Genomic DNA, 18635 nt, shown 5'->3' on the forward strand with positions numbered 1-18635 from the left:
AGCTGGTATATAACGATGTGCTACGTGACCGCTAGCGACACAGCTATGTTAGCATAATATAAACAAGCTAACTTTTTTTCCACTCGATAAAAGTTAACGTGAGTGTTCTCAGTGGTCAGGAAAAAATGTAATCGCATGGCAGGATGCTGTAAACGGACCAGACTTCAACCAGGAGAACAACTGAGATAATCCATCCACAATACGAGGTTAGTTATTCATATACTGCTGCATGGGCTGTGCTGTAGTTACATCGTAAGGTTTTAAAAACTGAGCTTAAATAAATGATTAGCGGTAATAAAAGCCGAGGGAGGTCAACGGTGATCACTGAATGTTTTTAGGAGCTTTTTGAGATTAAATAGAAGAAAATACAAAGCATTAAACATGTTAACAACACAAAAGCCATATTAAACGCAGACTACTTTAGGCCCGGAAGTAGGATTCGTCGCGTCATCAATGAACAACCGGATAATCAGTTTCCCTCATGTACAGAGCTTGCACAACAGTAAGAGGCAGATTCTAGAGTCAGTACACTATTTCTGATTAAGTTCTCACTAAAACAACTACACATATAAAGTTGCATACTAAAGTGTGTATTAAAAAAACCCCCAAACAAATCAAGATCACCTATGTTTTATTTGCTTTTTCTGGAAAAATGAGAACAATGGCAAGAAAAATGATGATATCTTCTACAGAAATAGAGTGCTCACTGATCTGCCTCTCTGACTGCTGTGCATGCTACTGACACAGGGGCAAAAGCTGGGGACTAGTTGCTCATGGCCATGGCCTACCCTCCTCACTTAGCCGTGAGGAATGAAGCTAATAAAGACAACACCAAAGCAATTTTGGTTGCTCTGATAGTGAAAATACCCTCCCATATTCCTCTTAAAAAATTAGAACTTCGTTAAATTGGTCTAATACAGTCCTTTATTAATACTAATCATAGAGAGAAACCAAGATAATGTTTAAGTACAACTTGATGTTAAGTATACGCAGTAATTAATTTTGGTGCTAGTTAAGCAGTATACAGGACACCAGACGATGCTTTCAAACTGTGAAAATTGGCTAAATCCAACATTACGTAAAAATTTCAACTGCCTTGCTTGAGTGCTAGCAAAAAGTTCGCCAGCAGTTGTGCCATACTTTACTTTGCAGCATCATAACTTTGTAAACATTTCATTTATACTTAGGGATTCAAATTATGTCCAAAAGTTCTTACCTTTATTGCAGAAAATAAGTCCGTAGCTCAAAGATGCACTTAATCCAAAAATTGCCAGCTTAACGGTCAGCTTTGTCCAAAGGCGCGAAATGAAGAATGTTCCCGAATGGAGGGGGTGGGGACGGGTTTGAGAAAACCTCGTGATATTTCATGAAATAACGCGAGATTTCGAAAATCACTCCTACATGGAGTGAAATTTTTTTCCCACTCAAATGTAAAACCATTTATTTTATTTTATTTTACTAAGCGTCTTACAATTTGAAGTCACATCTGTTCTTTGTGTTTCACTTATATTAATATATTTTACATGTATATTTTGTTATTAATTAAATATACATATGCTGCCTCTGGCATAATTTATTATCAGTTATTTCATCTTAATTCATGTTTATACTTACACATGACTAATAATTATACTTAACTAAGGTCGTTAAACTCAGTTGCTTGTTCATGCAACTTCCCATATATTACCCATATGGTGCCCATAGAACATACCCCATCTGGGCTGGCTCAGGTGGGTCCTACATGGCTAACCTAGGTGGGTCCCAGATTGGATGCCCATTGTAAGCCCATCCCCACTTGGAACCCCCATAGCCCATGTGGGGCCCACATACTGGTGTTTACTGGGTCAGGACCAAGCTGGGTTTCCTGGGTCCAGAGGTTTGGAGAAACTTCTTCCCTTTCTTTCATCACAGCTGTCCTGTGCCAGAAGTTCTGTTGACCCACTGAAAGAGGCTTCATTTAAGAAACACCAGGAAGACTGAAGCTCATCGCATTGATCAAGCAGGACTCATGATCTTCACCAGCAGCTCCCTCACAGGGAAATCTTCAGCACTCCTCCGTAGGCCCGATCCAGGAGATGGATACACCCAGCATTTCATGAACACTGTGATGGAGACCTTTGGTTTGTGTAATGTTATAAATACTCGGATACTCCCCAGAGGCTCCAGACTTTTACATAAAGATAATATATTCAGTCCTGTAGAAAGTTATATATTTAAAAATATATGATCCTCTCTGGTTACTCTGGTATGAATAACTCTGAATCACTTATAGTAAATAACACACTATCTGCAAAAAACTGTGAAAGAATTCCAGATGACAAGTTTGTAGTTCAACATACAAATGACGACCTTTGACCTTCATCAGGTTTTATTTAATTGTGTTAGAGAAAATCTCATATGCTCTTCATGCAGCTGAGTACATCAAGTGTTTAAAACGGAAGCTGTGCAGGTCTGAGATCAGCAGCTTTGTGAAACACCAAACTGAGGTCCTGTTAATGCTGATATATAGTGACACTGTTACATGAGTGATTAATCCTTTTGGTTTTTGTCTTTAACTTTATCAATAAAGCTGCAGCTTTCACTACAGCACGTGTGGTACTTTAACCTTTGCACTGTTTTCATCAGTTCATTTTGCAGTTAACATGTTGGATGATCTGTCTGCTGTCACTGGGTGGTGCTGAGGTCTGAATCTGAGGGCAGCTCCTGTAATCACAAAGAGAACAGAACCATCAAACTCAGATATAAATTTTATCCCTCAAAATTGAAATGAAGCTGATTCTTCTGTCCTCACACACTCAGGATCTGAAGTTCTTCTCTTACATTTTTTTCAGTATTACAGTACACTACAGTACTTTAATCCATAGTTCCTGATTAATGAGGAGTTACTGAAGTACAAGCTTTTAAAAAAGATGTTACTGTCTTTACAGATGTGGCAAGAGCCTGAAAACATGCTGTTGTTTGCACATATTTAATAATCAGCTCTGCACAGGAGCTGCAGCAGGGTGCAGCCTGTTGCTTTTACAGTATAATACTTGTAATAAAAGTACAGTAACAGTAATTAGTGACTGAGTAGCCCGGGGCGTTTCTCTTGATTTCTTTAGTAAATTCATTCACCTGCACAGATTAGCTAAACGAACCCCGACAGCCGAGTGCTCATTTTAGCTAGCTAGGTCTCGGGACCTAGCTAAGGACGGTAGTTACGGATTAGCTTACAAACACGTTTAACTTACCGAAAAAGTGCAGCGGGGCCTCGGGTCCTTCTGTCGGGTAGTCCAGTTTACTGAAGAACACCTCAGGCTGTCAGGTTAAAACACTCGGTCGTGTTTTCGTAGCGTAAACGCTGGCCCTCCTCTCAGAGCCTACGCTCTATCTGCTATTCCCGAACAGAGATACGCAAGTTTCTCCGTGACTGCAGCTGTCAGTCAAAGCTGCTATGATGACGTTTCACCCCAATTTAACATGGACTGACTGGTAAATGGACTGATTCTTATATAGCGCTTTTCTACTCTCCCAGAGTACTCAAAGCGCTCTATACAACATGTCTCATTCACCCAATCACGCCCACTCATACAAGCACTTCTAAACTCAAGTGCAACTAATAAGCATTCACACACATTCACACTCCGATGGACGCATCGGAGGGCAACTTGGGGTTAGTATCTTGCCCAAGGATATTTGGCATGCAGACTGGAGGAGCCAGGAATCGAACCACCAACCTTCCAATCAGTAGCTGATCTGCTCTACCACCTGAGCCACAGCCACCCCAACAGCACCGCGGTAGGAATTAGAATCAAACTTATGGGGATTGATTGGACATCAATCAGCATGATGAGAACTATTGAAAACAAAAGAAAGAATCTTTGGAAAAAAAATTATCTGAGGAGAATTAATTTATTTTAGTCTGACCCCAGTCCCGTCCGCTAACATGGAGGAGGCGGGGTTTATGACCTATACTGCAGCCAGACACCAGGGGGCGATAGAGACGTTTTGGCTTCATTTTTGGGGAGCTGTCGCGTCGTCCATGTTTTCTACAGTCAATGATTGGAAGTGATAGCAGAGCTGTACGTTTGAATTTTTTCAGAAATCTCTCAGTCAGAACATGTTATATCATGTTTAGGTGGAAGCTAGCAAGCTAACTTCTAACTCCTTTAAATGTAATAAATTCTGTTTTCATGGATGCCTGGATGTTAAACTTAATTGTTACACCTGGTAAAGCAGCAACGCTGATCATTTTATCACAGATGAAAGGATTTAGACAGTTTTTACCTCTCAGTGATGCTGCAGTGTTCGTTTGACTTTGGGACCCGCAGCAGAGTTTGGGCCCAGACACTACTAATGACGTCAGACTTAAAGACCGGATACCATCAACACTGACACAAATACAAGAAAACAGTCTTTGAATAGCTGTCCACTGTAGTGACCACTATGCATGAAAGGGTTAAGTCCACCCCTCAGTCTAATAACCAAGCAGAAAGGTAACGTTTAACCGAGACATCCAGATTAAATGTGTTTTGCTGCACATGTATTTGGTGTTCATTCTCATTCACAGTTCAATTTAGTTTGAGTTAATTTGACTTTATTATTATTAGTATTTAAATTATTATAGTATAGAGGATGTCTGCATGTCAGATTCCTTGCTATTACTGCACTACAGTTCAGTATGAATTTCAGAAGTGGACCAATGGGATTGGTAAGGAAATACACATCTAATAGAATAATGCAGCCAGTTCATTTAAATAATGGTCACCAGTGTACCAGGAGCAAATAAGTGGGTGAAAATGAACCAGAGTAACTTGCTAACCAAAGTAATATGGGTTAAAAATGCGCATTATCATTGTCTTTCTGTCTGGAAACAGAAAGGAAATTCAGATCAGCGAGTGACAGCTGAGGGATCACTGACTTCCCAAAAATTTACAACAGACACTTTCATATCAGGATTAGTGTGTGGATCAATGTGTATGATCTTTCAATAAATTGGAGTGATCTTTGGATCAATCCAGCAGCACAGGAGGAACGCATTATTTATTCAACGGAGGGCTGATTTATTATAGATTATTCCATTAAAAATGTAAAAAAAAAAGAATATAAAACTGAATTCTGTGTCTTACCGTTGACATTTTGCAGAACATATACTTATTGTCAGATTCTGAACCACATGTACATTAATGAAATTGTTACTGTGCCACCTTAGACGTACATATCTGATTTCTTTTGTTTCCAGCAGGCTGTGTGAGGCTGCCCCATTGTAATTAAAGTCATTATTACATACTGTGGGATTCAGAAATTGATTGAACACACTATACATGTCTCTGAGTTAATAGGAGTATATTAATGGACGTTTTCGCTGGTATGTAACAATATTAGACAGCAGAAAAAGAAAGTGGCTTTGTGTGTGTACTCTGCTCAAAAAAGACCTTTTTCACTGTTGAAACCCATGAGTCACCATGAAACCTATTCTGGCTGTTTGTAATAAACAGTAAAAAAAAAAACCCAGATCTTTCACTGCCTACAATTCTCCACTTTAACTTCGGTTAAGTTCAGCTCTGTTTTATCAGAATAGCAGTATCAGAAATATATGGAGCTCAGCTCTGAAGGTGCACTCAGAGAATAGCTACAGAACTAAGCCGAGGTTTTAGCACTGCGCTCGTACACTCCCAGTGGCAACTACCACATCTGGAGCAAACAAAGTTAAACTCAGCAGTAAATTGTATGCCACAGTACATCACATTTAACATTAATCTATAAATACCCAAATACCTACAAATAAAAACAAAATAGAAACAAACAAAATATAAGAAAATGACAGCTGGAAAAATTTCAGTTACAAACCAGACTCTGGTGCAGGTACAGACCAAAAATACAGCCAATGAACTTCTCCACTGTGTCCATCCCAGAAACACCAGATTAATTCTCCTATCAGAATCACCTTCCATTCAACCCTAGTGGAATGGGAATGTCAGTATGGGTCTTTAGTTATATGTGGTTGTGTGAACAGAAGCTTTGTTTAGTGTGATGTTACTGACAACCTGCTGCACCTGCATTTCTTTCAGGCCTGGCAGTCAGTGAGACATGGCGACTCTACGCTTCGGACAACATCTCATCAAGCTCTCGGCTGTGTTTCTGCAGACTGAGCTGTCCTTCGCACTGGTCAACAGGAAGCCTGTGGTGCCTGGACGTATCTTTTTATTACTTACAGGTTAGAGGTGTTGAGCTTTGTGCGCTCCAGTGCGTGTTTGTTTCTTAACACCTTTCAGAGCCTTCTGTCCCTGGGGCTGTCCACATACTTTGTTGTGTAAGTTTTATTAGAGCGATGGATAAAGACACTGTTGTCTTTGAAACAGGTGCCTGTACGGCTCACACCACAACATTAATGAAAATGATTTTAATCCAGACAACAGGCACTCCTCATGTAAAGTTTTAAAATTCTACTTAAGTACACTAACAAAGTATTTGTACTTTGCTCCTTCCCACCTCTGAGTATGACACCAGTATGTATGTCTGAAACATCCATACAAGTCTCTTGAAGCATGTCCCCGTCTGTGCAGTCATAACGTTCCTGCAAGCAGAGCACAGATTGTCACGGTCCTGGGTCTGAGACCCAGTGTTGTGAGTTTTGTACTATTATTGATCTTTGATTTCATCATAAGTTTTCACAGTTCGTCTCTTGGTTTCAGTTTGCAGTATTTCTAGCTCCCTAGTTCTTTAGTATGTCATGATTTCTAGTCTTTTGGTCTCTGTCTCTGTGTTCCATGTTTGCTCCTCGGTGTTTATGTCTCAGGCTCCTCATTCCCGGTATTCGGTTTTTGTAATGTTTTCTATTTTCCTCATGTTCTTTTGTTAGATTAGCCTCACTAATCTGAAATTCTGAAAGTAGAAATTCTGGAATAAAAAGAATATTTTGTATTTGTTCACACATCTTCACTTTAAACTGGATCATAAATGAATTTTTACAGTTTGCCTAAGTTGTCAGTAGCTGTTCAGTGTGCAAGGTGATGTGCAGAAGGTACTTGAAGGTACATCAGGAGGATATGGCTATCGTACATGAAGCCACAGGGCGTCTCCAACTTTCCGTTGGTGCTTTGAATTAGCCTGTTAGCATTCTATCTTTAATTGCTGTCTTCCTGTTCATTAGCTGTCGATAGCAGATGCACTTCTGAGTGCTTTCACCTAATATTTTAGACTTATAAATGAATACGAAACCCATTACGGTTCAGTATAGAAACATCTATTGTGTAAGGAGTAAACATGAGTATTCTCTTCTTTCCTGTCCTTGTGAGACAAACATGGTGGCGTTGTTCTGCAGAATCTGATAATATAAAACTGTGTGTAAGAGTTTATACACAGTATTGTAAAACTGCAACACAGTATAGCCATTAACAGTCACTCCTTAATGCCAAAAGTGTGTTATTTGATTTCTGACTTAGTATGAACGTAACAGCGAAGCTACAAGGAGTAGAGATAGAGAAGGTAGATGAGTTAAATACCCAGGGTTGACCTACCAAAGCTACAGACACAAGAGCACCAGAAATGTAAAATACTGGAATCAAAGACCCAAGGTAGCCTAGCCACCGTTAGCTCTCCCTGGCAGATTGTCCCGAGCAGTTGCGAAAAGAGGAAGGTGGGTTGATGGTGAGGAGGAAGCGTAGTCTTAGGACTATGAAGCCCCTGGTTCATGTGTCTAATTGTTTTTTCCCACTCAGTGACACACCCACCAAGGAACAAGAGCAGGCCATATAGAATAGAATAGAATAACCCTTTAATTGTCCCACAAGGGGAAATTTGGTTGCAACAGCAGCAAGAAAAACACATATATAAACAAACAGTACACATAACAGAAACGTAAACAATTTTTTTTAATATTTACATCAAGGAAAATATTTACCAAATACCATATTATTAGGTAATTAGCCATTTTGTTTTGAGACACGTGGGAAGCTTGAGCTTAACTGCCAAAGGACTAATGATTTTGTCTAAACCAAAGGGACCAATGTAGCATGGCGACAGCTTGCGAAAAGTCATCTCTTTTTTTTTTTGCCTGTCCCGTTTGGTTCTTTAGCTGTCAGAATTGTTGTCTGAAGGCCAAGAAAGATACCCAACGGATTTATTTTATTTTATTTTCAGTTGTTACAGACGGGACAGACATGGCTGGGGGATAGGACAGGGAGAAAGAAAGATGAAGGAAAAGAAAAACAGAAGGGAAGAGGGACAGTGAGAAAGGACACTTAAAAAGAAGAAATCTCCTGGATCACCTGTTGAGAGGGAAAAAAAAGAAAAAAAAGAGAAAACAAGCAAAAAAAGAGAGAGCAGCATAATAAACACAACACCATCGCATCAATCTAGCTAAGTGTAAATAACCGTAAATACTAAATATTGAATGTTGTTGTGCAGCAGGCAAGATCGACAGAGCACAATGTGCTTTGAGGTAGCAGCCAAGAAAGGTGTAGTTTGTGTCTATTAACGCCTGTGTGTACACCTGTGAGCATGAGCGCGCTTGTATTCAAAAGGTTTCTCCATGTAATGATCTGCTAGAGGGTGTGGGGAGCCATGGCCCCATCCCCCAGGGCATGAAGCAGGCATGGAGGAGATCCAGGCCCCAGAGTGCGAGAGCCCAAGGAGGACCATCGGCAGGGCAACCGTGCCACTCTCCTGGGAAGAGCTGAGGAGAGCCCCAGACGAGGGGTCACCCAGCAGCCACAGAGCAGAAGCCAGAGGGGGCTGCAGTGATGTGCCCACGGGCTCTGCTGGTAGCCAGCTGTGCCAGAGTGAACCGAGCTGCAGGGCCATAGGCCGAGGGCCCCCACCCCCTGGAAGAGGCCCGACCAAGCCACGGGTGCCAGGCTCCGCCAAGCAGCCACCGGGAGTGAGCCAGTACATACCTGAGTGCCCAGCCCGGACACTCAGGTATGCACCGATGCCTGAGGGCATCAGCCACCAGCAGGGAGTGTGGTGAGGGGAGATAGGCCTTCATACTTTGGAGGGTCTGAGGTGTTCCCAGAGAGGTGGCGTCTAAGACCCGACCTGACAAATAGACACAGACAAACAGACACACAGAGACACAAACATGCATTCCCACCCTCATGCACACATGAGGGGGGATTCCTCCCCTGCACCCTGGTGTCACACCTGCACCCCAAGGCCCTGCATGTTTGGGTGGGTGTGGTGAAGCGGGAAGAGGGAGGCAACCGGGATGCGAGAAGTCATCTTGAGGGGAATGTCTCTTGCCGCTCCGGTGCTCGGAGTCAACTGACAGCGGCACTACACTACTACGAGGATCGCCTCACATGTTTGTGTCCAGGCTTTGCGGCAGGATTGCCGGTGGCGGTAGTAGACGGTGAGAACTGTGGGCTTGTTTCATGTTCAGGAAACAGCAGGGGTTGATATCCTAGAGAGGCAGGGATTCAACTGGGATTCCATGTAGCCTGAATCTACTAAAATCCTGGCTGTCTCTGTGGCTGTGGAATGCTATGAAATAAATGGGCGGTCTTTGAAAATCTATCTATGACAGTGAGTATGGTGGTTTCTCCTGCAGACACAGGTAGCCCAGTGACTAAATCCAAAGCAATTTGTGACCAGGGTCGGTGTGGGTGTGAGATTTGTTCCGAGTACAGAACCATTGGAGATGCTTCCGAGATGTGGGTGTTGGCCACTCTGTGACTGCCTCCACCTGCCCCCCTTCCAGGATGAAGCCAAAAGAAGAGACAGATCGTGAATGAAATTCACATTTTTCTGCTTTGATGTACAGTTTGTTCTCCAAGAGTCATTGAAGGATGGCACGAATGTGGGTTTGTTGTTCCTTGAGAGTCTTGGAAAAATCAGAATGTCATCTAGGTAAACAAAAATGAACCTGTCCAGAAAATCCCTGAGAACATCCTTTACCAAAGCTTGAAAAATGGCTGTGGCTGGTTAGCCCAAACGGCATAACCAGGTATTCAAAGTGTCCAAGAATTGCATTGAATGTGGTTTTCCTTTCACTTGCTTGTTGTTTGCAGACCAAGTGGTATGCATTGTGGAGTTTGCTATAAATAGTAGCTCCATGAAAAGGGTCAAACACGGAGCTTATTAAAGGCAGTTGATACTTGATTGTGATGTCATTCAGGCCGTCATAATCTATGCATAGGCGGAGGGTTGCATCCTTTTTCTCCAAAAAAAAGAACCAACCCTACACTCAAAAAAATAGAGGTGCCAACTGGAACCAAAAGTGGTTCTTTAGACTGATGCCATAGAAGAACCTTTTTTGGTGCCACAAAGAACCTTTCAAACAATGGTTCTTTGAAGAACCATTTCTTTCAGTGGTTCATTGAAGAACCTTTAAAGGTGCCCCAAAGAACCATCAAGAAATGGTTCTTAGGGGCACCTTTAATGGTTTTTCAAAGAACTTTTTTAAAATCGGTTCTTTAAAGAACCATTTTTAAAAAGTTCCTTCAAATGGTTCTTTAAAAAAACATTTTAAAGAACCTTTTTTGAAATGGTTCTTTAAAGAACCATTTTAAATCTTTCAAAATAAAATGTAACAAATTGAATTTAAGTAGGGTAAAATAAATACGAGCACAGCATAGACATATATTAATGGTTTATTGCCATTTCGTAGTATACCAGAAGACCAAAAGGCATTTTAACCCTCAGTACAACATCACAATACATGTCACATATTAGTCATTTAAACAGTAATAATTAAACATTTTTACAATACTATAAATAAATATATATAAATACTATATCTATAGATAACACAAAAATTAATACATGTATTGTTTAATTAATAAAACATCAGAAAGTGATAAAAACACATTAGAAATAGCAATAGCTTCATAACAGACCAATAAATCAACACATTTTCATCAGCAGATGTTTGCATGTTCAGTAAAAATATTTCAACAACAAGTTTATGATTAAAATGATCAATGAACTTCAGCATTATGTAAGGCAACTTTCATGTTGGACTCATTGTCCTTTGTTAGTCCAGTTTAGGACAATGTCACTGACATATATATCATATCAAATATATGTCATATCAAAACAACCCCACACCTGCAGTTGTTTCAGTTTTTCTCAGGTGTTTCCTGTCAGCTGGTCAACCTCACTCAGGTGGACATCCATATCAGCCAACCAAAGCTCCTCCCTTTGTGCTTCAAATCCCTCCCAGTCTGAGACAAGGAGCTGAGAGAGAGAAAACAAGGGTCAATTATAAAGAAGAGAGAAAACTGAAACCCTCCTCAGAAGGTCTGACTCGCATGCCTGCAGTCAACCTATGATGGACTCCAGTTTGGCGTTCACGTCATCCCAGCGGCAGCCGCACTCCCTCGCTGTTGCCAGCAGCTGAATCTGCAGGGTGCCCTGGAAGAGCCGAGTTAATGTTCGACTCCTCCTGGTCAGGCTGTCCAGCTGGATGAGCCGAGGTCTCCCCTCTCGCCGCCGCCTCTGAACACACAAACACAAATTGCATCTGAAGCAGGAGGTGCAGATTTTTTTGCTATTCTTTTCTAAATCCAGGTTTGATCACATGGAGGTATTTGGAAACCTTTTTTGGCCAGTGGACGACTGTTGTCTCGCAGAAAGTCAAATCAAATGTATGCGATACACAATCAATTCACAAGAACACATTAAAAAAGAAAGTGCCTGATTTCAACTGAATTCTGCATCAAAACAGGGAAAACAGAATTAAAACGAGTTTGCAGCAAATGTGAGCACAAAGCCTCACTTTGTACAAGCCTGCTATTAAAGTTCTCCTCTATGCAGACGACTTTCCTGTTTTCAAGGCACAACTTGGATCTGCTGTACAAATCTTATGGATACATGCTAAATGAAACAGTAGTGTGCACGACTCCAGATTCTGATCCCTCGTCCTAATATGGTCCCAAAAGGCTCACAAAAAACAACATAGCGATAGCAATAAAGCAAATGTTGAGGCTTCAAAATATAAAGTCCATAAACCAATGGCTGACATGGGTTTTATCATAAGGGTGATAAATATACAACATATGTTCTTAAGACTAAAAGTATAATACAGATTTTAGTCTGAGAGATTTGATGTTCATTTACCTGCAGATGCACTATACGTGCCTGCTCTGTGGTTTTCCACGTTTTGCACATCACTATTTAACACAGGAACTAGGTGAACTAAAACAAGTCATCTTTCTTTGTGAGAGGACAATATTAATGAAACAAACCTCAATGAGATCATAGAGATCCCCAAAGATGCTCCTGCTGCTTTTCTTCCTCCTCATCCTAAGCTTCCTCCTCCTTGTCCTCGACATCCATCCAATTGTAATTCAATCTAATTGTGTTTCTCCCGCTCCTCTTCCTCATTTTGTTGGAGCTGTGAAAAGAATTAGTGTGAATTAATTTGTGCAAACAAGAAAAATCTACAGCTTTTCGGTCAGAGGTAGTCTTGTGATTTAAGCCAGGTAGAGTAGATTTATGTGTTGATGCTACCTGCTTCAGCTCTACGACTGGCTGCTGAGTGATATTTACACCCTGGCTGGATTACAAACTTTAACCACGTCCTGAACTTCGGCCCAGCGTTGATACCTCTTGTTAGTATAAAGACCTCTTCTTGGCTTAATGTACGATGGTGGATAAATGAAACGTACAAAGAAAATTTAACTATATTACAAAAAGGACATCCATCTTGGTAACATCAGATGACCGGAGCATAACTTGTTAACTAATCCGAAAATAAGTTATACAGGAACAGTCAAAGACACACCTTCTCATGTGTCACATTTCTATTCATTCAAAACACTTATGCATAGCTGTGTTTTATACAGCTCTTACAGAATTCAAAGTACAGGCTGATGTGAGTATTTAATGTACGGCTCAGATCTACTGAATTTCAGAGTTTCTAGAGCAGACACAGAGCTCACGTCACAACAGGCTTCAGGTGCCACTTTAGTGACATTAACAATATTATAAATTTTAATCAGTCTAGCTGACATTACGTTATGTACGCAGCACGCAATAGAACCACATATTTTAGAAGCCAAAGGTTCAAATTAGTTGGGAGCACCTTCACTTACTTATAACAGTGGTTTTGTTAGGAAAACAGTTCTGTATACCGGATACTAAATTGCGTTAACATCAACGGCTAACGTAGCTAACATAGCTAACTGTTATTGTTAGTACAGCATTAACAGCAAGCTACAATGAGGAGTAACAAAAACAAAACAGTAAAAAAGTTTTAATGAAAATGTTTTACCTTTTCCAACAGTCCCACAATCCAGAGCTTCAAAGACCAGCAGGTACTGAAGACTGTTATTCGTTTCCAGTGTTGGGGAGTAACGGAATACATGTACCGCCGTTACGTATTCAGAATACAAAATATGAGTAACTGTATTCCGTTACAGTTACCGTTTAAAAAGGTGGTATTCAGAATACAGTTACTTTGTTGAAATAAATGGAATACACGGCGGTACTTTCCTGTTTCATATTCTCGCGGGTCAGGATTATTTGGGTTTGTTTGACAGCTGTTCTGTTGTTCCAGGCGGCAGCGTTACGGTTGCCATGGTTACAGGGTGACGCTCTCTCTCTGCATGTTTCCTGGGTGAGAGAGCGCTTTTTTGTTGTTGTTGTTGTGCTAAGCTAAAAGGCAGAATGCTACAGGCATAGCTCTAAAGCATGTAGCCTGATGGGCAGTGTAGTCCGTGCTGCAGGGAGAATGGACTGCCATACACGTTATGTGTCTGTGAGCGAGGGAGGGAGAGAAAGGAAAAGTCCGAGCTGTCACGGAGCAAAAACGGGAGATGGAAGCATGTAAATATAATAATAACCACTGCAGCCAAGAAGAGTGCCTGAGGAGCCCATTTGTAAGTAAGCTATTAAGACTCAACTGTACACTGTGTTCGTGTTTTCCTCCGGAAAAAATAAGTTCCGTTGGAGAAGCCTTTCAACGCCTCTCTCTGTCTCCGGCAAGCAAAGTTGACCCAGACAACAAAGTAAAGCTAGTTTTCGGCTACCAGCCCGACAGGGAACCTGACGTATTAGCCAGAGGTCCCTTTACTACGTTTCGTACTACGTACCTTCAGTAACAGTAATAAATCACAGCAATAGGACATTCATGTAGTTGTAAACAGCATGATAATATATTAAGTATTCCAAAGTATTCAGAATACGTTACTCTCATTGAGTAACGTAACGGAATACATTACAGAATACATTTTGGGGCATGTATTCAGTATTCTGTAATGGAATACATTTTAAAAGTAACCTTCCCAACACTGTTCGTTTTGCTGTCACCGTCGGTGAGAAAGTGTTTTTTTTTCCCTCAGAAAGTTCAAGGCCCGCCGGTCACGCAATCTCTCTGCGCATGCGCATCCCAACGATTCCCACCCCCCCCTCTTTTGGGAGGTTGCCATAGTACGACGTGTTCTAACGTCACTCTCTCTCTCTCTCTCTGTCATTTATTTGGCTCGAAACACGTATTAACAAATTGCTCAGTGATAAACAAGTACTGAGATCATTTACCTAAGCAGTGTGCTTTGTCAAAACTAAGTAAGTGTGTCGGTAATGAACACATAAGTATGTTCATTACATTGACATTCTGTTGTGCAATTGTTATTTACTTGTATTTTATAATTTGACTTTACATACTGCTGGGTGGTTTGTAAAGTTTACAATAACTAGTATTATCATTATGCTATATTTTCTAATATATATAATAATCTCAAAAGTAATGCCTTGAAGCAGAAAATAGTAATACTTGATTAAAATTTAAAACTAAAGTACAGTATTTGAATGTGTGTATTGTGTCTACTGTTTGTTAACTCACCATAATCATAAACGTCTTAATAATAAATTCCTTATTCTATTACCACATTATTTGTGATCAGTGGGTTTGCGGGGTTGTGGGTGTGGGGGGGTAGGGTCTTTAGGCTTTGGCCCCCACCCCTGCCACCAGTATATTTTTAAGCAAGTATTTCTAACTTTTATTTGAATATTCAGTTTCCTACCATCTGCTCTTAAAGGGTAATTGCCAGGTAACCCGCCCTCCCCCTTCGCACACACATGCACACAAACAAAACACACAATATAATTCACACCCTCATTATAGTGAATAAATATTTATGCCATTTTACACCATCAAATTCAGATAGCTAAGGATGAAGAACCTTTTGTTCTTTAAAGAACCATTTGTAATAGCTGAAGAACCACCTACAAAATAAAAAGGTTCTTTGACGTATGATGGTTCTTTAAAGAACCATGAAGACATCTGAAGAACCATTTAAGAACCATAATTTTTCTGAGAGTAGGGAATAGGACGGATGGATGATGCCTGCCGCAAGAGATTCGCAAATTTATTTTTCCATGGCTGCTCGTTCGACTCAGGTCAGGTTGTAGAGATGACTGGTGGGGAGCAGTAACTAATGTGACTGGTTTAGAGCAATGGGTGATATGAGCAAAACTGGACTCTGGAGTGTTCGGGTGAATATTTGGTTTAATTTATTTAGAGCAGCGGTCCCCAACCCCCGGGCCTCGGACCAGTACCGGTCCGTGAGTCGTTTGGTACCGGGCCGCGAGAGTTGAGGCTCAGGTGTGAAATGTATGTTTTTCAGGGTTTTTATTGGTTTTCAGCGTTATTTTGTTATCGGTTTTATCGTTAACTTGGTTTTCCTGGGTCTTTTCACATGTGTTATGAATAAATCTTCTTTTTTTCGGTACTGGTACTAGTTTTATTTTGTTGTATTTATCCGCGACACCTTAAAGGCCGGTCCGTGAAAATATTGTCGGGCATAAACCGGTCCGTGAGGCAAAAAAGGTTGGGGACCGCTGATTTAGAGTGCAGAAATTTTACTTTGTGGTTTGGCACTTTGGATTTTTTCCTGGCAGTCAGCTTTGCAGCTGAGCATATTTCTCCTATGTTGGCTTCTCTTCATTGGCTACCTGTTAAATATGGAATAAATGAATTGAAAGTCCAAGCCAAAATTTCAGGAGGGTGGCCACATGGCCATCAGCAGAGACGAAACAGCTCAGGTGGGCAGCCGCGTGGCCAGCAGCAACCCTGGGGGATGCTCCACTGACCAGTGGAGGTGATGGGACACATGGGACACCTCTGGCAGCTTGGCAGGTCACTGGCAGCACTTAGACAGAGCAGGATCAGATGGTGCAGAAACCTCTGGCAGAGATGAAGCAGGCCCAGCAGGCACAGAAACCGCTGGTGTGGGCTGAGCAAGACTTGCACCCTAGGTGCAGGGACAGGCACAGGAGCTAGCTCGTCACCAACCACTGCTAACCGAGGAACAGGTCTCAAGGAAACGGGACAGGGACCGGCTGGGCCCTAGCCATCCTCATCTGAGTAACTGGAATGGGTGCAGGGAAAGGCAGGGTTCGGGCTGCCCTGCAAGGATGACAGATACAAGTGACTGGTTTTTATCCTACTTTGAGCACTCAAAGCGCTTTGAATAACTTGCCTTATTCACCCAATTCATGCAAACACTTTTTTCTATGCTCTTTTGATTTATAATTTTTAAATTTTGCCTCTTTGTACCATGACAGTGGATCTTAAATGAAAGGTGATGCAGCATTTTTTTTTTTTTTTGCCTGCCCTGTTTGGCTCTTTTGCCATCAGAATTATTGTCTATAGGCGAAGAAAGATGCCCAACGGATTTACTTTACCAAATGGACCATCCCAGCCTTGCCGTAATGGTCTATTTGATTCACCTTTTATTGTTTATTTTATTTTATTTTATTTTCACTTGTTAAATACGGGACAGACTTGACTGGGGAAAAGAAAGAGGGAAAGAAAAACAGCTGAGAAGAGGGACGAGGATAAAGGGCAAAAAACAAAAACCAACAGAATAAGCAGACAAAAAATACATATATCAATCACCTGGATCACCTGTTGAGAAAGAAAAAAGAGAAAACAAGCAGAAGAAAAAAAAAGAGCAACATAATAAACAACATCATGATGATCTATGGGAATATAACAGTAAATACTAAATATTAAACATTATTGTGCAGCACGTAAGATCGACAGCGCACAGTGTGCTTTGAGGTAGGAGCCAAAAAGGGTGTAGTTTGTGTGTGTGAGCACCCGTGTGTACACCTGTGAGCATGAACGCGCTTGTTTTTAAAAGGTTCCTTCATGTAATGATCTGCTAGAGGGTGTGGGGGGCCACAGCCCCGTCCTCCAGGGCATGAAGCAGGTATGGAGGAGATCCAGGCTCCAGACATCCAGAGGCCCTCAGAACACAAGAGACCAAGGAAGACCAACAGAGGGGCAGCCGCGCCACTATCCAGAAAGAGCTGAGGAGAGTCCCAGATGAGGGGTCACTCAGCAGCTGTGGAGCAGAAGCCAGGGGGGTTGCAGTGACGTGCCGGTGAGCTCCGCCGACAGCCAGCTGTGCCAGAGTGACCGAGCCCCAGGCTGAGAGGCCGAGGGCACCCCACCCCCGAAGTGGCCCAAGTGAGCCCCAGGCTCCAGGCCCCGACAAGCAGCCACCAAGGAGTGAGCCGGTGGGTACCCAGACGCCCATCCCCAGACACAAAGAACCACCAATGCACCGATGTCTGAGGGCGTCTGCCGCTGGCAGGGGAAGTGGTGGGGGGAGATAGGCCTCCATACCTTGGAGGGCCTGAGATGTCCCCAGAGAGGTGGCGTCTGATACCCAACCTGACATATAGACACAGACAAACAGGCACACACAGATACAAACATCCATTCCCACCCTCATGCTCTCATATGCAATTACTCAACACTCAACCAACGTGGAGACAGACATAAAGAGACACTGTACACACAATCACACTCCCCAAGCGTACTCTAAGCCCCAGGCCTAGGTACCCTTGCCCCTGGAGGGGGAAACTGCACCCAGACCCAGGTGGTGTTACCCTTTTCCCTGAGGTGGGGAGAAGCAGACCGCCCCGACTCGGCAGCAGCAGGGAGGCCCCACATTCCAGACCCCAGTCAGACGGCCAACTCATCCTCCCAGCCCCCCCACTCCAACAGGCCACAGAGAACGGGGGTGTGTGAAGACTCCAAACCTCCCTCCACCCGCTCATATGTAGTGTTGATGCATGTGTGTTCTAAGGTGCATTTAAAACCCAGGAGGGCATGGAGCTACCTGCCAGAGAGCAGCAGGTAAGCGCATAGCCCCTCCTGCTAGCCCTCAGTGTCTACGTGTATTTAAAATTGAGAGGTGGGCAACGACGCCAGGGGTGAGGTGTACACCCTGATGGTCTTTTGGATTCCGTGTAGCGTGCCCACCCCCAAGATCCTATATGTATGTGTTATGAGAGTGTGAGTAATGTGAATGTCTAAGTTGTGGGATAAAATTGAGGCAGAGGCAGCCAGAAGGGGACAGAGGGGGGGATGCCTCCCCTGCAGTCTGGTGACACACCTTTACCCCAAGGCCCTGCATGTGTGGGTGATTGTGGTGGAGCGGGAAGAGGGAGGCAGCTGGAGATGGGGAGGGAAGGAAGGGAGGGGCAAGTGGCCCTCCCTGGGGCCAGCTCCCCCGCTGACCCAAGTAGGCACCCCCATACTCTGCAACCCGCCAGGGAAAGGGGGTCCAGGCCCATCCGGACCGGGGCCCAGTTCAGCAGCGCCGCCTGGCCCCACAGTGCCCGGGACAACCCACCAGACCCCACCACAGAGAAAACTGCACCCACCCCATCATCCACTCATCTTCCAGACTACACAA

General features: G+C 42.7%; 1 protein-coding gene across 3 annotated transcripts in view; it reads left to right on the top strand.

The window, feature by feature from the left end:
* fhit (fragile histidine triad diadenosine triphosphatase) overlaps positions 1-18635 on the top strand; it is a 188536-nt gene that overhangs the window by 72219 nt on the left and 97682 nt on the right. For all 3 annotated transcript variants that reach the window (XM_003446477.4, XM_025907533.1, XM_025907532.1), the window contains one exon: positions 6051-6175. In XM_003446477.4, coding sequence (XP_003446525.1) covers positions 6070-6175 — 106 coding nt within the window. In that variant the 5' untranslated portion in view covers positions 6051-6069. The remainder of the gene's footprint in view (positions 1-6050; positions 6176-18635) is intronic.

The sequence above is a fragment of the Oreochromis niloticus genome, linkage group LG5 (genome assembly GCF_001858045.2).
Source record: "Oreochromis niloticus isolate F11D_XX linkage group LG5, O_niloticus_UMD_NMBU, whole genome shotgun sequence".
NCBI classification, from domain to species: Eukaryota; Metazoa; Chordata; class Actinopteri; order Cichliformes; family Cichlidae; genus Oreochromis; species Oreochromis niloticus.